At 36.5% G+C, this 20,698-nt stretch overlaps 1 protein-coding gene across 2 annotated transcripts in view; it reads left to right on the forward strand.

Annotated features, from left to right (window-relative positions):
* The window catches only part of ZNF385B (zinc finger protein 385B), a 300,716-nt gene that overhangs the window by 248,618 nt on the left and 31,400 nt on the right, over positions 1-20,698 (forward strand). For both annotated transcript variants that reach the window (XM_024766608.1, XM_024766618.1), the window contains one exon: positions 20,477-20,639. In XM_024766608.1, coding sequence (XP_024622376.1) covers positions 20,477-20,639 — 163 coding nt within the window. The remainder of the gene's footprint in view (positions 1-20,476; positions 20,640-20,698) is intronic.

Raw genomic sequence — 20,698 nt, forward strand, 5'->3', positions numbered from 1 at the left:
CCCGCCATCTGCCACTCAAGAGGCGTTAGTGTTGTTTCTGCTGGAGCCCTGGCATTCTCTGTCATCCAGCAGGGATCTCAGCAGTCATGAGGTTAGGGAGAAAGCCACAAGTTTGGGTCCCACATAAATGCCCTTTCCATGGGCTCTGGGCTGACCCTCCGTCTCCTTTGGCCCCCAGGCCTAACTCCACCTCTCAGCCAGCTGCCATGAGGCAGCAAGTCCCTACAGCAGCTGCGGTTCCTTCCCTGGGAGGTCAAAGCGGCAGGGAAATAAGAACCCCTTAGACGCCTTCTTGGAAGATCTGTCTTGCAGCAAAAGCGGAAGAGGCGCTCAGCTGCAAGGGCACCTGCTTGCGTTTTCTGAAGGATTAGGCTTTTTGTTTATCACCCCATCACACTCTTCTAGGGGACTCTGCATTTTGCTATTGGCTGCCTAGCGCTGGTTTTAACTCTAGAAATTCTGTTCACCAGTTATCAGTGTTTTTCTTTCCCTATCAAAATGTGTTCTCTTCTACTAAGCCATCATGTTCTTCCTTCCTGTGTTCTCTATCTTCTCTTCCCTTCTCCCTCTCCTCTAGCTCTTCTGTTTTCCCCCTCTTCCTCTTTCTCGGGCACAAAAGTACAACAAATACACTATTTTTCCTTTCTCTCATGGACAGTGTCTTTATTAAGCTTTTTTAGGTTAATAACTGGATTCATTGCTTTGAATTCTGAGGAACTTTTCCCTTGAAAAGCCCCTAGAAGGTAATTTTTTTAAAAAAGTATATTGAACATAGTATTTGAAACTCTAACCAACATAATGTTTACAAAAATTTATACTTTATTTCCTGAATTTTCAGACATCGCCTTTGATAACTGACATGTCAAGAAAAACCTTGAACAGTCATCTTCTAATATTTGGCCCTCCTTACATCACCACTCTCAGATATGTCCAACAAATATCTACACATGTGAGGTCTACAGATCAACTTAAACTCTTCCCTCCTCTCACATATACATATACAGTCACTGCCTGCTACCCACACACACCTACTGTATTTCTCTTGAAACCCTTGAGGTAGATAGCAGCTCCTTTAGTCTATTAATTTATACTGTATTTATATAGTTGTATATAAATTGTGTACACACAGTTACATATGAGTATATATGTGTAATTTGTTGGGTTTTTTTTTTTTTAAGAATTGATGCTGATAAAATGTGAGACGCAGAGTTTTAAGAATACTGGTACCTAGCCTGCTGTTTCACCTATGCTAATATTGGCCTCTCATTCAGAAATGAAATAAGCCATGGAAATTGGTCCTCACTAAAAAGTGAGTTTATGATGAAGGGATTTGGAGAAAGTCATACTCAAACTGAATTCTGCAGCTGATCATTAAATAAAGAAATACCACTGCGATAATACTCTCATTGCTGGGTTGGGAAGTGAAAGCTAGCTGTAAAGTTTACATCTGCTGCTAAGCAGTACAAATTATTAGATAAATGGATAATTTTGTAAGTTTGAAAAACCAACTGATTCTGTTAAGAAAAAAGGTACTGATGATACAAAGAATCAATAGCATTAAATGGAAATCTAGAAAATGGTAGTCTGCTTTTGTCAAACATTTTACATTTTTCCCATAAATAAGACTATTTCTATTGATTATTAGGTATGGAGGGTAGTGAAGCAGATAGAAGGTAATTAAAAGCATAAATCTCAGGAGCTTGGGAAGGTAATTCTCTGCTTTGCAGGCAGAGCTGACAAAATGATGAACATTTTCTGCTTCAACATGACAGAAATATAGTGTCGTTACAGGGAAAAGGAACATACTGAGCTAAAAGTTGGCTTCAATAGCTGCTGTTTAAGAAAGCTCTTTAAAAAATTTAGTCTGCCTTTTTGAAGCATATAGTAGTTCCTTATTAAATTTTTTAAAAATTGCCTTAAATTAGCACTATAACATTACCAGAATGTCACAGTCTTTCTCAGAACTACCTTATTTTAAGTGGGTATTTGATAATTTAGGACTAATTTTAAATTCATCACTGAAAGAAAGTGAAGATTAGGATAAAAGTGAAGTTTTTAAAAAGTGAGCATTATTCCTTATAAAGACTCTTCAGATCCTATATTTAACTGATGGGGAAGTTATGCAACACATAATTCAATCATTTGGGGCTTTTCTTAAAACACATAGATGCCTCACATGACATATTACTTTAGCTGTTTATATGTGTTTAATAATATTCAAAGTTAGGATGACCCGCCTAATGTGATGTGAAGAACAGTAAATGTGAATGCAAAACCCACCCTCCCGTATCAGAATATGTTCTCAACAGAAAACCATTAAGCATCTATTGATCAGTACTGCAAGCTTTGGTACATTTCCATTAAATATTGGTTTGCTGATCAAATATTAGTAACACCTTTTAAAAAATATTATGGGTGGTCTTTTTTTCCTGTGTAAAATTCCTGTGTTAGTAACTCTTTTAGACAAAATTAAAAGATTCCTGAAAGGATTTTCAGGTCATTTTGTTGTGATTTTTGTCATCTTCCCACTTTGGGGTTGGGAAGGACTGTTGAAGTCTTGTGTATTTTTCCTTTTTGTTTGGTATGGATTTCTCTAGTTAAGACTGGGTGTGGAATCCTTAACAATAAGATCATGTTTCACTCAATTCTTGTGGTTTGGATTCTTCAGCTAAAAATTTATGCAACATACAATTAGAAATCAGGTAAAATTTCTAGGCCGAACACCTGTAGGTTTCCTGAATGATTAGTTCCTGGTTTAAAGTTTGTATTCAGGCTTTATTTAGTACACGTTTGGTTTCCCATAACTTATCTTTTATTTTGTATGCTTGAGTGGGCAATTGGCTATAATTTCACAACCTTTACAACAAGAAAAAAAGTATTACTTATGTAAGACAAAAACAAAACAAAAAAGCTGGATGCAACAAGAAGTAATCGTGCCTACTCCATTGCTTTCAAGCAAGAGGCTGATTTAATACAGTTAGAACATCTTGCAAAAGAGATAACTTTTAACTACTTTCATCTCTCAAGCAGCTTTTTGAATAAAGTGACAGCATTTGCCCCGGAGGAAAGAGAACTTTAGATACGGTTGGTCAGCATAAAGATCAATTTCGGGGTTTTTTTGGGGGGGCGGGAGGGCCTGACTGGCCAAAAGGCACTTTATGAGGCGTGGCTTGTCATGGGGGAGAGGACAGCATATGAAGAAGTACTGCTTTAGCCAATTTCTAAGATTTCAAGCTGGGAAACTTTATTGGAAAAATAGTGTTGCTGATCAATGTGAATTCTTCAAGGGGAGTAAAGAAGCTATCAACTTAGCCAGGGACAGGAAAAGAGTTTCAAAATAGTTCCTGCCTAGAAAGGAAGATTCAGGAAATATAAGACAGGTTCCTTACCCTCATAGACCTGATTATCTAGCTAGGGGAAAAAAACTAATACACTTAGAAACATTGCTCAACTGTGTGATGTGAAGAACAGTATTACTGTTATTACTTATATTAAAGTACCCTGCTGTAGGGTAATATAAATTTAGGAAAGCAGACAGCACATGGGCTAGAATTATCATGAGCAGAAAGCTAGCATTTGACGGATGCCTGTTCTTCTGCCAGGCTCTATATTATATACTCTCCACATATATTATCTCTGTATTTGTACAGAGGTTCAAGAATGAAGTAAAACTGTGAAAGGCTTGAGAGATGGTCAGCATTTGATGACGAGAGAATTAAAGAATTATTAAGTGCTAGAGCTGAAACAAACAGAGCTTCTTGAGGATGTGGTCTATGGATAGGCTGCAGGGGGTCCATGAACTGCGTAAAATTATGCAAATTTTGTCTGTCTGCATACCTGAAACCAGGATCACTTAAGAGGATGGTTGAGATGACTGAAACTTCCATTCCCTCAGAGTGAAATGTTCCACAGCTTCCTTTGGTAACATGTTCCAGGATTTAATCATTTTTAGTATTTCATCTTACCTAAATCTTTATTTAAAATAAAAAAAGAAAGAAAAAAGAAACCTTGTTCTTTGTCCCCCCTCACTTTAATTCTGTCTTCTAGGGCACATGGAAAACAAATGTTGTATTCACTACTCAGGAAACAGATCTGGTGAACAGGAGCTCCCAAGAATTCTTCACTCTGTTTAGTTTCTGACTTTTGGGGGCTGAGAATATGATTCAACTTTTATTAATTTGTATTTCCTTCAGATAGAAGTGTATTTCAGCTCTTATCAGTGGCATACCTAACATTTCTGACACCAAGAGCAGATCATTTTTTAACATCCCCTCTATAGGACAAAGTCATTTTCAGAAATAATTATGAAATTACATGAATAGTAAGAAAAGCCAAGAAAGAAATTCAGAGACTTTATTAAAGTTTTAATATATTACTATACCCCTAATATTACAGTACAAAAAAGGAAAGGGTTGATCCTTTTTACTTACATTAATGTATTTGTAAATGAGAAAAAATGTAAATCTACATATTATTCTATCACAGTAATGAATAATAACATTACAGTAACAAATAAGTAAATTTTAATAAAATCAAAATTATATAAAAGATACAATTTATATACCTACTAAATTGTACCACTGATATTTTCTTCTTCACTCCTTAGTTTTAAAGCACAGAATAACATAAAAAGAAGCATAAATTTCAATTTCAAAGCTATTAACCAAAGTCAGTAAAATCCATCATGTATAAGCTAAAATTTATATTTATCAAACAAGAATAATACACCTCACAGTTGGCACTGTTTCACTCTTAAAGTTTAAACACAAATAAAAATTCTAATCAGTCATCTAAAATGAGAGAATTGAAGTATTTCAAGTTCTGTTTTGTCTTTACAGTCTCTGTGCTATCATTCTTTATTTCAAATCAACTATTGAAATGCTAGAATATGAGGGGCACAGAGTTTGCAGACTGATTGCATCTGAAATGAACTTAAACGATTCTTAACCATTAGGAACTTACTTTCAAAATGAGTAGTTGTAGCAGAGTCATTGTGAATTGGGAGTTTGATGATATAGCAAGTTCTCTATATTAACTTCCATGTAGTTAATTAAAAGATAAGTAAAAAGATGTGCTAATTTCAAGTTTACATATATATTATTAAAATTCACTGTAATCACAACTATTGTTTAAAACTTAGACCAACAAATTTTTTTTCAGGGAGGAGTATTTTATTTCTAACCTTAGAATTGCCAACCTGTAATGATAATAAAAAGCAGTCCTATTTTTAGTCAGTTTTATTACTGTTTTTAAATTATCTACACATAGTGCAGCCCCTTGTTTCCTGTACTGAAGTGAACATCTCCTCCCTCCCCTTCAGTATACCACAGACGTTTGTTATTCCATCAATAGGAATTCCAGTGCTACTTTAAATACATGTTACATTTAGTATGGAGATACGTTATGCTGACTTAAACTTGTAGTCACCAAATAGTTTCCTTTTTATCTTTAATAATGCCCACTGAATGTTCTCTGAAATGTAGCTTTCATTATCTCTGACCTGTGAGCTTGAGGTGACCTAGTTTTTGCTCTGGAAAGAAATAACATTCTATATCATTTGAGAGACACCTATGGCGTCCTTTTATGTGATGATTTATTTGTTCGTGTCATGAATTTTGGGCTTTTTCTTATATCATTTGAGAGGAATGGGAAAGAAAAGACTCATTAAAGGGGTACTTAGGCTGTTATAGTTTTGTAATTTAAATTGTGTAAGCCAACAAAATGCCCTATATGCACTTTTAAACTAAAAATACCAACAATCTCTTTTTAAGATTTAATTTGTACATTTACACAGATGGTTATAAAAGGGGATATTCATTAACATCTGTAAATGTTGAGGAAATGATGGATGCCTATATTTGTAAAATGCCAGAATAGAGTTACTAAATGTGCAGATGTAGATTAAAAAATACAAAATTTGAATATCTGAAAGGCATTCTCTTCAGGCTAGTTTTCTAAAGATCTAGACATTGAATAATTGTCTTTTGCATAAGTTTCCATTTTTATAAATGCAGTAAATTCTTATTAATTTGGATGACATTAATTAGGGATTTGTGATAATTCAGGTATGGGCTGAATTGTACTTTTGTTTGGTCCAAATTCTTTCTTCAAAGATGATGCAAATGAGTGTTGCAAAGGAGGTTGAAGCATAGAGATTTAGAATACCAAGAGAACTAATTTTTTCAAGCTTACATAAGCACTTTAAGAGCAATGATTAAAATACAAGTGATAATATAATTTTAAATAATTCTTATATATTTTAACACATCACCTAAGAATCTCTGGTAACTGACAGCATTTCTTCAAAAATGTTCAACTTTTTCAACTTTTTTTTACCATTTCATTATGCCCTGTACCCAAATTAGTCCACATTGTTGAGGTTTTTCTGAAATTATAATCATTTAGTAATATCTAATACCATTCTCTTTTTTTAAAGCAAATGATTTTCTGTGACTTGGTTAGCATTTTCCCAGTAAATCTTTTGAGTCAAGTGTTTTAACTTACATGGTATCTAGGTTTTATATTTCAGGCCAAAGAAGCATTGTTTTGAGGGATGACTTATCCAATTTAGTTATCTGCACTGATCAAATTGACTGAATGATCCATAAATCACTGATTTTGTGTTCTGACCTGGGGCTATCTTGATAGACAGGTGAGTGACCCACTGTATATAAGAATTGTTTTTCCAATAGCTGAGCAATTGGTCTGTTAGGAATCTGCTCATTCCACAGAGATGGATCAAGAAGCCAGACCCCCCAAATCATACCAACTGGTGACCCCTGCTTTAGTCCACTGTTTCTCATCATAGGCAGAAGTCAGTCAGGAATTTGCAAGAAGTAGGAGGTACTTATTTGATTATGGTCACTCTTGATACCAAAATCTTCACTCTCTTGGTCTCTTACCATCCTCAAAATACAGGTTTCTAACCAGTATGCACATCTCTAGTCCAGTTCTTGTTACTCACTCCATTGTTAGCTAGCCTTCAGCCACAATGGCTTTCTTTTCTTTTGAAAAAGCTGCCAAGCTACTTCTCCCCCCTCCCTTTCGGTCTAGTCTCTACTCCTCCTGCAGGTCTCATGTTTTATGTCTCTTCCTCACAGGAGCTTGTCCAGACTCCCTAGTGTAAACTAGCCCCACTCCCAAGAATAAATTTTATAACACCCAATAATTTTCCTCCATGAAATGTATCACAGTTTGTAAAGATAACTTACTTATGTAACTATTTAATATATGTTTCTAATACACACACACACGCACACACGCACACACATGCACAATTGTTGGCTCAAGGACTGAATATGCTTTGTGCACACTTATTTATTGATTGAATACATGGTCCTAAAGAGGATTTTTTTTTTAACTTTAATTTATGCAACCCAAGGATTGGTTGGGAATCACTGAATCCATTCTCTACAATGAAAACTATAACTTATATGACTTTACAGGTCACCTCCCCAGACCTTTTTCCACCTCCAGATCATCCTGTCTAAGGAAATGAAGACTATCTTTTACCAGAGGGGATAAGGGAGAGAGTCTATTCTGTTTTGGATCTTCCATGGTGAAGGCTGTTTGGACCCTGGACTTGGGACTTGCTTCGATGGTGCAGTGATTAAGAGCCTAATCTTTTAATCTTGGGTTGGAATCCAGGGTCTTCCATTTCTGGCAGTGTGGTATTAGACAGTTACTTAACTTTTCAGAGTCTCTGTAGACTTGGACTAATAATAATACCTGCCTCATATGCTTTTATGAGGATTAAATGTGATGCTGTCTGTAATGTACTTAGTGCAGTGCCTGGTACACAGCAAACAATAAATGGTAACTATTTGTCACCATTTTTGTTATTGAATTCAGAGTAGTTTTTGTAACCTGACATTGTGTTTGCAGTCTTTCTGGTTGCTGTGTTCTCGCTATTTTTCTGCATTCCTCATAATTTTCCTTGGAGTAGTAGCTATACATAGGCCCCTCATTTCCGCAGACATGGCTACCACTATGCTTTCTCTGCAACATTATCAAATATTCTTCCAGGATACAAAGACCTCATATTATTTTCCAGTTATTTCATGAGGTTGTTTTGATATTACAAAAAAAAGTATTTTAGCATTTAAGATGTTGTTATACTTCAGTAAGAAGTATACTTGTGTGTATGTATTTTTAATTATTTTTCCTTTGGAGTTTTCACTTCCCTTGACCTCTGTTTTATTACTCTGTATATCCAGCTTTTCTGATGGCCTCTTTTCTGTATCCTCTGCTGATTTCTCTTCCTCATCTTACCTGTTGAATATAGCTGTTTCTCAAGATTCTTTCCTCAAAATGGGTTTTCTCCTCTCTATTCTTAATTCATCAAGAATCTTATCCATCCCCAGGCTTTCATGTATCATCTCATAATGTGGTTACAAAATAGATGTCTCCAGCCCCAGCCTCTTTTCTCAGCCATCACTTGTGTTTTCAATTGTTTGTTGAACCTCTCCACTGTGTATCTCATGAGCAGCCTAAATAGATAACCAATTCTCATTTTCCTCTGCAAAATTTCCTCACCCCACCACAACTGCATTTTGGTTAATCATTTTACCATTTTCCCTGTTATTTGGGCCTGAAACTTCTAGAGGGAACTCCAATTATTTTTTCTTCCTCTACCCTTATTTTAATTCTATTGTCAAGTAATAAAAACTCTTTTTCCATTCATTTATTCAAACATGTAATCAGTATTTATCAAATGTCAAGATGTTTCAGGCAGTGTACTAAGTACCTTACAGGTACAAGCCTTAACGAATATTATTGTCTAGTCGGGGGAAGACAAACATTAATCATGTTATTATAAAATTTAATAATTTTTAAATTGTGAGAAGTGCTATAAAGAAAAGAATCCAAAAAGTTAGGAGGTGGCCTAGTCTGGGGGATCATGGAAGGCTTCTTAAGGAAGTAATGTTTGAGCTGTGTTCTGAAGGATGAATAGGAATTAACTAGGAAAAGAGAAAAGAGATAGTATTATATTTTAGGCATGTGCAAAAGGCTAGCACTGTACTTATACTCCAGCCACACTTTCTTTCAGTTCCTCCAAGAAAAAACAAAGAGCCTGCTACCAAATGAAACTAGGGATAGGTGGGGAGTAGGACATATAGGTCTTGAATATGATGATTTTAGATTTTAAACCAAGAGCAGTGAAAAGATGTCAAGGATCTTAAGCAGAGGAATGATATGTTCAGGTTTGCATTTTTTAAATATCACTTTGGCCGCCACGTGGAGAACGGATTGTAACTGAGCAGGAGGGGCCTTTGGGTGATCGCCAAAGAGCCTGTTGCAGCAGTCCAGGTGAAAGATGATGGCAGTCTGGACCAAGATGGTTGTGGTTGAGATATAAAGAATTGTCTTGATTAGAGAAATATCTAGGAGGTAAAATTTGTAGGACTTAGTGATTGAATGTGAGGGTGGAGGTAGCATGTGACAATGAGAATGATCCCTAGATTTAGCTCTTACAATAGAGGTAGAGTGGTGCTATTAGCAGAAAGGGAATGCTAGAGGGAAGACTAGGTAATTTTGGCAGCAAGGCAGAGACAAATGATACAAGGAGTTTGGTTTTGAACTTATGTTTAAGGTTCTTTGAGATCTCCAAGTGGATATTATGAGTCTGGAGCTCAGGGGAGAGATCTGGACTAGAGAGGTGGAAACCAGGAAATTATCAGTATAGAGGTGGCTGGGAAAGTTGTGTGGGTGAAACTGAACAGAGAGTAGACAGGAAAGTTTGGAGTAAGAAGACAAGAAGGCTTAAAACTGCGCCTTGGAATATGTCAACAATTCAGTGACAGGGCAGGGGAAGATGAGGCTGCACGTGGCTCGGAAATGTAGGTGGGGGAACATCAACCTTGGGAAGAGCCTCTGGAAAAGTGCCTTCCGGAAGAAGCGAGAGATCAGCAGGGTCACGTATCCCTGATTGGTCAAGAAAGATGAGAAATAAAAGATGTTCTTGGTTTTAGGACTTAAGGCATTGGTGTCTTAGTGATGTCTGTTTCAGTGGATTGAGGTGGACCATATCAGAGAAGAGAAATTGGAGATGTGCGTACAATTAATTGACCATATTAGTCTGTGAAAGGAAGTTGAAAGGGTGAAAAGCTAGGGTTGAGTGTAGCTTGAGGGATGGTTTCTTTTGGGTTGGGGAGATCAGGGCTTGTTTAAACATCAATGATAAGGATTTGATTTGGAAAGGGGGAGTTGAGTATAAATGTTAAAAAAGAGAAAGAGTAATAGACACTGGGAAAGGCAAAAAGGAACAGAATATCTAGATAGAGACTTGATTAATAGGAGGAATAGCTTCTTTTCTATGAAAGCTCTGGCTTTTGGTTTATAGAGCCCCCTGAAATTTGAAATCTGTGTGTTTAAGAACCCCATTACTCTTTGACTTGCTATGATAAGAACCTTCTAGTTACTCTACTGTCTTTTTTTTTTTTCCTTTTTGTAGGTCTTAGCTGGATCAGGGTGTGCTAGAACAAAAGCCCTCAATGGCTTCTCATTACCTACCTAATTAAGTATGGTATTGTTAACTGTCTTCCCACTATCTAGTATTTAAGGCCTATATAATAAGGCACTTGCCTTTCTAATCTTTTCTTCCATTCCTACTCCACACACACCCGCATTTCACTCAAACTGGATTATTCACATTTCCCTAAACAAAAACTGGTTTTGCCAAATACTTCTTTCTTATAGTCCTCTCCTTACTGAGAGTGTATATCTCTTGTCTTTGAAATCCTTTCCATTATTGAAGGCCCATCTCAAGGCCCTTTCTTTTCTCAAATTTTCATACAATTTTATTAAGCCCAAGGCAGGGGTGTGTGCACATTTTGTTGCCTGATTCCCAGAAATATGTTTAGGAAAGCGTATAACTATAATATATCCATAATGACAAATCAGGGCACGGAAACTAATTAGGATATTTTTAAGTGTCTGCTTTAATTCAATTAAAGCACTTTAAAAATCATTTTTCTTTGTAAAAAAGAAGAAAAATAATCATTTGAATCATCTGATGTCTATTTTTGCATCAAGGGTGACAGCACAACTTTGAAAAACAACCTATATATCCATCAATAACATACGGTTGAAATAAATTATGGTTCATTCATATAATGGAATATACACACCCATTTTAAAATTAGAAAACTTTCTAATTACTCATTTTAAAAAATCTCTAAGATCTGTTGCTGAATAGAAAAAGCAAAATACAAAAACAACATACGTGGTATGTAGGCATTTGTCTAAAAATGGAAGAAGGGGGAAATACACACATACATATATATTTGCTTGATAGGTATGTAAATCATCTCTGGCAGGATACACAAAAAGTGACGAGAACTAGTTGCGAAGTCTGAGATGTAGACTTTTCAGTATGTACGCTATTTTGTTTTATACTTTTCAACTGTGTGATTATATTACCTGGATAAAAAATAAATACAATTTAAATTTAAAAGAAACAAAAGTAATAGCTAATAGGACAGAAATGAAATTCTGTAGAAATCATTGTTGATTCAAGTTCAAAAATTGCAGATATTCCAAATATTATAACTATTGGTTATACTAGAGTAGAAAATCATCTTTTAAAGCCTTTCTGATCCTTCAGTGGGATTTTATTTTGAACTCTTTTCAGCTCTTGCCTGAATGACTGTAACAGCCTCCTTTCCCACTTTGCCTCATTGGCAACTGTCCCACTGTACACACACAGCTTGTTCTCCACACAGTAACCAGAGCCATCATTTTATAAACAAAAGTCAAACAAGGTTACTTCTCTGTTCAGAACACTGCTGGGATTTCCCATCTTCTCAGAATAAAAGTCAAAATCCTTAGAATAGCCATTTGCAGTTCCCTGGACCTTAAAGGCTCTTCTCCCAGGTATTTACCTGGTTAACTCCCTCACTTAATTCAGGTCTCAGTGCAAATGCCTCCTCAACAGAAACTTTCCTTAATACCTAACATGACACCCACCCCATCATTGTCTATCCTCCTTACTTTTCCTTATTTTTTTGTAGCACCACCTAACATATTCATAAATGTATCGCTTAACACTTAACTACCGTAAAATATATATAAATTTGTATTTTATTGTTTGTGTCCCCATACTAGAATGTATGACCTGCATCCCACAACACTTGGAATGATGCCTGGATCGTAATAGGTATTCAATAAATATTTGTTGAATGGAAGAATGAATGGACTCCCAGCATTAAATTCCTATTTTTAGAAGATTTTACTTACTCTATCCTATATATATAATTCAAAAACTTTTTATTGAGTCTATACCATATAATAGGTGCTTCAGAAGACTCAAAGATGAGTAAGACAGAGTCCACATTGATGTTTTCATATATGAACAACCTTTGTTGTGACTCTAATTGGTGAGTAGAACTTTTAGAACAATACTACTTGGAATCAGAAGCTGAAAGGCCACTTATCATTCACTGATAATATTGAAATATTTATGGGTGAATCAAAATTATGGACATTTTCATATTAGTTTCTCCTCCAGACCAATTTTTTGTATGTGAGGAAGGTTGACCAGACTAATCTGCAATGGAAACTTCTAGTTTAATCTGGTACTTTAAAGTAAAGATAGCCTTAACATGACTCAGGTTAGCTAAGTGACTACTGAAGAGGTACAGTTTTATTATTTTCTCTTACTTATATTTGTATGTTTTGAAAGGGTATGGTATTAATCTTCACATTTACATATTTCACTTAATTTTGAATTATAAAATATCTGCTGGGTTTTAAAAAATTCGTTTTAGTGCTTTGAGGTAGGAGTTTTACAAAAATCTATTTTGTAAAAGAGATTTTCAAATGAGTAATGCTAAATAAATAATATATTAAACATAATAAAACATTACTAAAGCCATTCTTCAACTCTTTCAAAGTTACTTTGCCACTCTTGTCTACAGTAAGGATATTATATATCAAATATAAGGAGACACAATGCAAATTCTAATTTTAGATTTATTTTGTATCATTTATGTAAATTTCTTTAATATGGAAATGGAAGTAAATGTAATACCTTCTAGACTGATTAAAAATTAATGTGTAGAAGCCTGGGAGCCTAATTTAAAAGACCATCAGAAGACTTGAATTAGTTAGCTGTAGAGTCACAGCGTTAATGCAGAGACTTGAATTATATTGCATTACTTATCACTGAGTAACAAAAAATCGCTCCTAGTGAGTACACTATGCCAATCCACTTCCCCACTGAAAGATAGCAGCACTCTCAAACACTTTAGGAACTTGGTATGTAACTGGGAAATCACTGTAAACTCTTCTTTATATTTCAAGGTAGTGGAGAATTATTAACTAAAATGTCCCAGTTTAATCTGAAATTAATTTGAGAGAGGTGGATAATTTTGAATACTTTTGGGAAAATCATAAAATAAGTGACTCAAGAATATTAAGTAATTATTAACAAAGCCTTAATGTTTTATAATGTATTATAAAAATAAAAGATGAGGGCTTCCCTGGTGGCGCAGTGGTTGAGAGTCCGCCTGCCGATGCAGGGGACACGGGTTCGTGCCCCTTTCCGGGAGGATCCCACATGCCATGGAGCGGCTGGGCCCGTGAGCCATGGCCGCTGAGCCTGCGCGTCCGGAGCCTGTGCTCCGCAACGGGAGAGGCCACAACAGTGAGAGGCCCGCGTACCGCAAAAAAAAATAAATAAATAAAAGATGATATCCATGTGTTTCATAAAAGTTCTTAAGATTTAGAAGTTCTAACACATTAGGTCCCATATGCATAATTCTTTGAGAAAATTAGATATTTTCATAACTTATAAATGTTCCCATTATTACATATTCAAGATTATGTTAGTGTACAGAACACTGATGTTCCCATTTGAGGGTAATAACTTAGAGAATATGGTTTATCAGTACATTCTGGGTGAAGTTCATGATTTGCTTGCCTTACAGTTTGGAAGAGAGGGCATATTTTGCCAGGGTTCATTTAATTCATCTTGCCTCAGTTAAACTCTAGTGCACCTACTAGGAGTTTGCACACACCTTATCATTAAATTGACTCAGATATTGACCCCCCAGCCCAGAAGACAAAGTAAATATACCTTTCAAAAGCTGTAACGTGGGCTTCTCTGGTGGCGCAGTGGTTGAGAGTCCGCCTGTCGATGCAGGGGACACGGGTTCGTGCCCCGGTCCGGGAGGATCCCACATGCCGCAGAGCGGCTGCGCCCGTGAGCGATGGCCGCTGAGCCGGCGCGTCTGGAGCCTGTGCTCCGCAACGGGAGAGGCCACGACAGTAAGAGGCCCGCGTACCGCAAAAAAAAAAAAAAAAAAAAAAAAAAAAACCGTAATGTAAATGCAACAGAGAAGTAAGCAGTCTTATTTTCTTAGGGTAAGCATCTCAAGATACTTTTTTGCTGAATTCTTAACTAAATTGTGATGATGTTAAAGAAATTATGACATTAAATAAGACTCGTTTTATTATCCATTATCTACATTGAAAAAAATTCACATAAACCTACTTCCATTAGGTTGATGGGGGAAAAATCTTTTTCAAAATACAGTCTCTATAATTTACAGTATTCATGAATAGAATTAAAAACTTAATTTTCTGGGATGAACTTTACCTTGACACATATATATGACACACATATATGATTATTTTTAAAAGGAGATAATTTTTAATTATGGCCTAATTTGAAAAAAATAAAGGAGGTAACAGGAGGAGAGAATTCAACATATGAAAGGATTTGGGGTTCAGATCACAGTTGATATAGTCAAGCTCAAATAACTGTCTCTTTTATTTCCCATTCTACTCAGCCGTAAACTGGGAATATAGGGTTTTTCCAGAGGCAGAACCTTAGATTGCTGGGAATAATCTAAAATTTAATAATCCACACTCAAATAATTGAAATATAAAACTCACCGAGAAAATGAGGCAAAATTTTATTCACTTGGAACTTTACAAGAAACAATTTTATTTAAAATATTAAAACTTTTTTTTAACATCTTTATTGGAGTATAATTGCTTTACAATGGTGTGTTAGTTTCTCCTTTATAACAAGGTGAATCAATTATACATATACATATATCCCCATATCTCTTCCCTCTTGTGTCTCCCTCCCTCCCACCCTCCCTATCCTACCCCTCTAGGTGGTCACAAAGCTAAAGCATTTTTTTTTAAAGCCAATTTTTGCTCTCTTCCAGGTGATTTTTAAACTCAAGCTGCCATATTTTTTTAATTCATCATGTAAATTCTGTTATAGCTGTTAGGTCCATTTATAGCTTCGCCATGTTTCAACGTGTAAAGTAATTCCAATCAATCATGCACCAGAAGCATGGGCATCAAGACTCTTAGCTGACTAATAAGCTGCATTTGAAAACCTACCCTGAGGCCCATCAAAAATAGTAGCATTTTAAGAAATGACTTAATTTGCCTACATGGAAAATTTTTGATATCATGAACACGTATTATGTGTTAACGCTCATGTATTCACATAGGGGCATTTTAAAGCAGCAACAACCCAAGCACTCTACTTCTGTCTCATGATATTTGATAGAATCTGAATTGGGCCCAAAGAGAATCAGAGTCTAGAGTATACTTATTTTCTTCCTGGAGTCACCACTTTTCTCTTTAGTAATATAGAAAGATTTGGAGTTGATGGGTTTTATACATACATATTCCAAAGCCAGTAAATATGAAATGCCATGGCCAGAACTGTGGCCTAGAAGGAATCCAGAAGACACCATTCACATTAGACCATATATGAGTGGTGCTCCCCACGCACACAGTTGTACAGTGTGGCAACCCTGGACAGGCCATAGCAACCTGGAGTGTTTCACTTAGCTGTAAATTATAAATTAGCAAAGACATTGTGTCTTTTTGAACTGAAAATCTCCTAACGGTTATAATTTTGTCTGGACTTTGTTTTCAACAGATCCCAGTAGATGAGGATTGAACGAAGGGATATCAAAGCCAGTAGTATGTCATTACTGATATTGCAGGTCTTAACATTGCAAATATCAGCAGAAAGACTTATCTTTGGATTAAGTAAGCCTTTCTCTTGGGTGCATCTTATGTTTATGTTGTAGCTTTGTCTCTGAGAGTGTGTGATCTTATCACTGCGACAAACATATGCCAAAAGCATTTTAAGAGTTGAATGTAGCCTTATGTTAAAGCAAAGATTCAAGTAATTATTTAGCTATTACTCAGTCATCTCTAGTTTGTTTCTACTATGTTTGACTATGGTATTTTAAGTGCCATGCTTTTATCTCAAATGATTATATCTTCCATATAAATAATTTAGTTGTCCTTTGACTGTAGGACTATAGTTTGGAGCAGAGGATAAAATCTGTGATGTAAAAGCAACATCTTTCTTATAACCATCTATAGAAAAGATGCCTACAAGTAGAACATTTGTAGAACACTATGATATGTTTTCTGTTTTACACGGGACAATAATGTTTGAGATAGCATGATGCAGCAGGCTTTCCCTATTGTTCCTTTTATATGTCTGTGTTCTAGTGATACTGAAAAGCACATGTGCCCAGGAAACACTGCATAATTCATAGGATTTCACTGCCTTGGCACATGCTGGTCCCTCTACCTGAAATGCCTCCCCCTGCACACTGACCCTTCAGCACCCTGCCCCCGAAGCAGGGCTCAGCTCTGATGTTCCTTTCCCATGAAGCTCCCAGGATCCCCCTCCAATCTGCAGAAATTTACCTCTCCCCTGACTCCCATACTTCTTTGTACCAGTTTACCTTCCATTTTACAGTTTTACTCTCTGCTATGGGTTATAGTTATTTGCATGTCCGTCTTTTCTTCCAACTACCATTCTTCTGAATAGGGGTCTTTGTTTTTAATCTTTCACAATGTCTAGCACATGGCAGGTGCTAAATAATTCTTTGTGAAATAAATAATCAGGTTTCCCCCTTGTTAGTTTAGCCTGTTTTATGGTAGCTCATTTGACATCTGTTTTATTTGGCATTTTAGTATATAGAGTATATACTTTTTATCTGAAAAGTAACTGACCTCTGCTCTTTCCTATCTAACACTGCTTAACACATTGAAATCTAACGTCTCAAAAAACCAGATGCCAATAGTTTTAATGATACACTCTCTGTAATTAAGGGAACAGTTCCAATTACTTTTTAAGATGCAAAAAGATTGGGTCCATTGGTAAATAAATACTGAGAACTTTCTCCAGTGACATTACTCTATCCCAACCACTTGCCAGTTTGGGTTTGGACTGTTCTTTCTATACAAAGTAAACACAGTTTAACATCTTGTTTCAAGATCCTATCCACCTCTCTGAAGTCCAAAATAGAAATAAGGTAAAAAACAGAAATGGGAGCTCAGTGAATTATAGAATTGCTCATTATTGCATTTTTATTTGTAAAGCAATACATTATCTTTTTTATTTGGACCAGTAGGGTCCTGAAAGATGGAGAGGATTTTGGAAAGTGAGGGGCTTTAGTAACAAAGATGGAGATGAATGGAAGAGAAAATTCCAAAATGTCATTTCCTGTCAAAGCTATTCCTCTACCAGTGGGTGGTCAGGTAGCTACTGGAGTGACCTATGAAAGGAAAACTTAGATACCAATGAATTCCCGTGTGGAGGTCAGTATGGTGGTTTGGGCAGCTCTCTAATTCTGGCAATTCTTGGCAAGGGGTTTCTTTGATCACTGCCAGTTTGGGGTATATAGCAGCACTTTGGGGAGGAAATCAGAAAGCAGACCATTCGTGCTAGACAAATAGTTGTCTGCTGACTAGTCACGGAGGTGTAAAATATTATGTCTGTGTAGTTAACCAAGTCTCTCAGAAGTGATACGAGAACCATCGTCGATTGGACTTGATCGTGTTGCCTCGTTCCCTGGTTTTCTGGCTCTTGTCCTTGTTTCTTTCATTCCTCAATTAAGGAGATTCCCAGATAAGGAAGGCAGGTTAATCATGTTACTATTTTAACAGTGTCTCTGTTTCACTTGAAGATCTGCCCAGGATTTAGAAGCTGTTGACACCTCAGATACAGTACTGAGCATAGCATAGTGCCACTACCAAGAATACCACAGGGTAACTGGAGAGATGCCAAGTGTGAATGAGTGGTGTCTGCCACTGTCTTAATTCCAGATCTTTCCCAAACAGTAGTCAGTAGAGGCTAAGAAGCCTTGTTTTGCTTTTCTCCATGCCTCAGAACTCAAAAGGAAAGTGAATCATGGCTCTGGAGAGCTCTTTCCAGCTTGGCATCCAGTGAGTGTCACTCAGCTGGCTCTTTATCCCAAGTGCTAATTGATACTGTTAACTTTCTGCAGTGATGCCAGGAAATAGTAATGAGGAAGTGACACTGCTCATCTTGTGCCAGGAGGTTTTATTTAGAGAACTATACGTTTATTTAGCCAAAGCGCACTAAAGTAACATCTCACTGTTTAGTATACTTGGAAAGATGAATTATTAGGTCAACTGATATCTTGTAGAAATTGTTACATACCTAAGAAGTGGGCCTTTCTTAGCTTCTCAACAGAAGGATCAAGCCTAATGTACTCTACCGGTATATTTCCTATGAATTAAGAAGGTATTCCCTACTCATAGGAGCTTCTGTTAAAATATAATCCTTCACTGAGTCATGAAAAGCAGTGTGCTTTCTTTGTGTGTAATTTTTGTGTAATGGTTTACTTCTAATAAAATTATATTGTTTACTTAGGGTGAGTATGTATACGTCTAACGTGCGGGTATATAGTTAAATAGTATACACGTAAGCATTTCAGATCCCCATAACGGCTTCTCCACCTACGTGCGTGGCCTTGGATGAGTTGTTTAGCTTCTCGTGCCCAGTTTTCTATCTGTACCTGCCTCACAGGGCACTGTGAAGCTTACATGAGAGAAACATGTATTGCATTTCGAGCTGTTCTTGTCAGAGGCTCAGTAATATCAGCCATTATTATTATTTCTTCATGTTATCAATTTTTATTTGTATATTTTCTTAATTTATATCTACCCAACTATATTTGGTGGATTTAACCATTCTCAGAGGGTGATAAGACTCAAAATAATGTTACACTTTTCTCCTCTCTTGGGATTGGGTTTGTGTTTCCACTTGACAGAGAACAGCATGAGAAGTCCTTGAGCAAACGAACCAAGAGCCATGATAAGTCAACGGTGGTCTAAAACAATATCACGAAAAGATATTCAGGAAGTTAGGGACTGTGTACAGTCAATAAAAGTCTGTTGACCCTGGGTGATTGGGGTTATGTGCTAGGAAAATCACGTGTCTTCAATTGAAATGTAGAATTAAAACCTGGCTCCTTTTGTCCATTGCCACTCCTACCTACCTACCTACATGCACACATGCACACACACACATACATACCACCTGTATTCTACTTGTTGAGGAAAATGGATGAAAATATCAGTATAATCATCTACAAACAAATACAAGTGTATATACGGAAAACTGATGTAAGAAGAAAAGTTATTATTTTAGAAATCCTCTAACAGAAACTCATTTTATATGACAGGTTTATCATCCTCTTTACCTTTATAACTACACTAATATACCATATAATATATGTTTTAGTTTGTTTATATTTTCAGGGTCTATTAAAAATGAAATTGAAGCAAGTATACTTAGATTCTTTTGTTAACATGTTCATTATACTAGTTGCCAAAAAGATAAAATCCTTATTCTTTAGGCAGAGGGGAATTTTCCAAATGTCAGCTTATTGACTAAATGTTTTCTTGTTTTGCTGTAATTTGTTTTTGTCTTTTGAAAATTTTTAATATTCACTTGCCTTGATCGCTTTTCTTTCTTTTGATCTAGTGATGAAGTCACAGTTTCACCTATGCTTTTTGTATAAGTGAATGTAATACTGCTTTGACTTCAGAATCACATCAGAGATCAGAAACAAGCATTGTCCCTACCTCCTTTGTGCCTAATATCGTGTATTCTTAGAACTGGAATCATCAAAATGACACATGAAGCGTGTGTAGATGACTCCAAAATGTAGTGCCATTTCCACTCACTAGCAGGTTGCTTTGTCACATCACTTGCTCTCAGAGCAGAGCCAAGAGGAACGTAGGTGCAGGGAAGACAGATTTGTAGCTGAAGGGAAACTAAACGGAGTGGCTGTGGAAGGACACGCCCGGGTAGGACACTCAAAGCGGCTTGCTGTCAGCCAAACGTTTGACAAGTAACCCCAGTGGGCCGTGGTGGGAGGGCACTAATGACAAAGTTCACCTTCGCCCCAATTTTGTCCTGACCCTGTTGTCCACTCGTATAATGTCTGGTTTTGAAAGACACAGATCCTCTGTGTTGTATAGAAGGTTTCAATATGCAAAAAACTCTTAGATACCGGTCTACTATTCATTAAATGCCGAAAACATAGTTGAGTGCTGAGCTGTAAATGTCTGTGGTGCCTATGATTGAATGTATTTTTCTCCTGCATGATCATCCATTGTGCTGTTTGTAAGTAGCAAAAAAATGAGCCTGATTTGTTCTCCTTTGTAGAGCCAGGCCGAGGCCCACTACAAAGGAAGTAAACATGCCAAGAAGGTCAAAGCACTAGAGGCAACGAAAAATAAACCCAAAATGGTTTCTTCCAAGGACAGCGCAAAGGCTAATCCCAGCTGCTCCATCACTCCAATCACAGGCAACAACTCTGACAAATCAGGTCAATGACACTTTTCGTTCTTTACATTCTTTGTGTTCCTCCTGGTCCTCTGGCCTCAC

The sequence above is a fragment of the Neophocaena asiaeorientalis genome, unplaced genomic scaffold (assembly GCF_003031525.2).
Source record: "Neophocaena asiaeorientalis asiaeorientalis breed wild unplaced genomic scaffold, Neophocaena_asiaeorientalis_V1.1 scaffold113, whole genome shotgun sequence".
Lineage (NCBI taxonomy): Eukaryota > Metazoa > Chordata > Mammalia > Artiodactyla > Phocoenidae > Neophocaena > Neophocaena asiaeorientalis.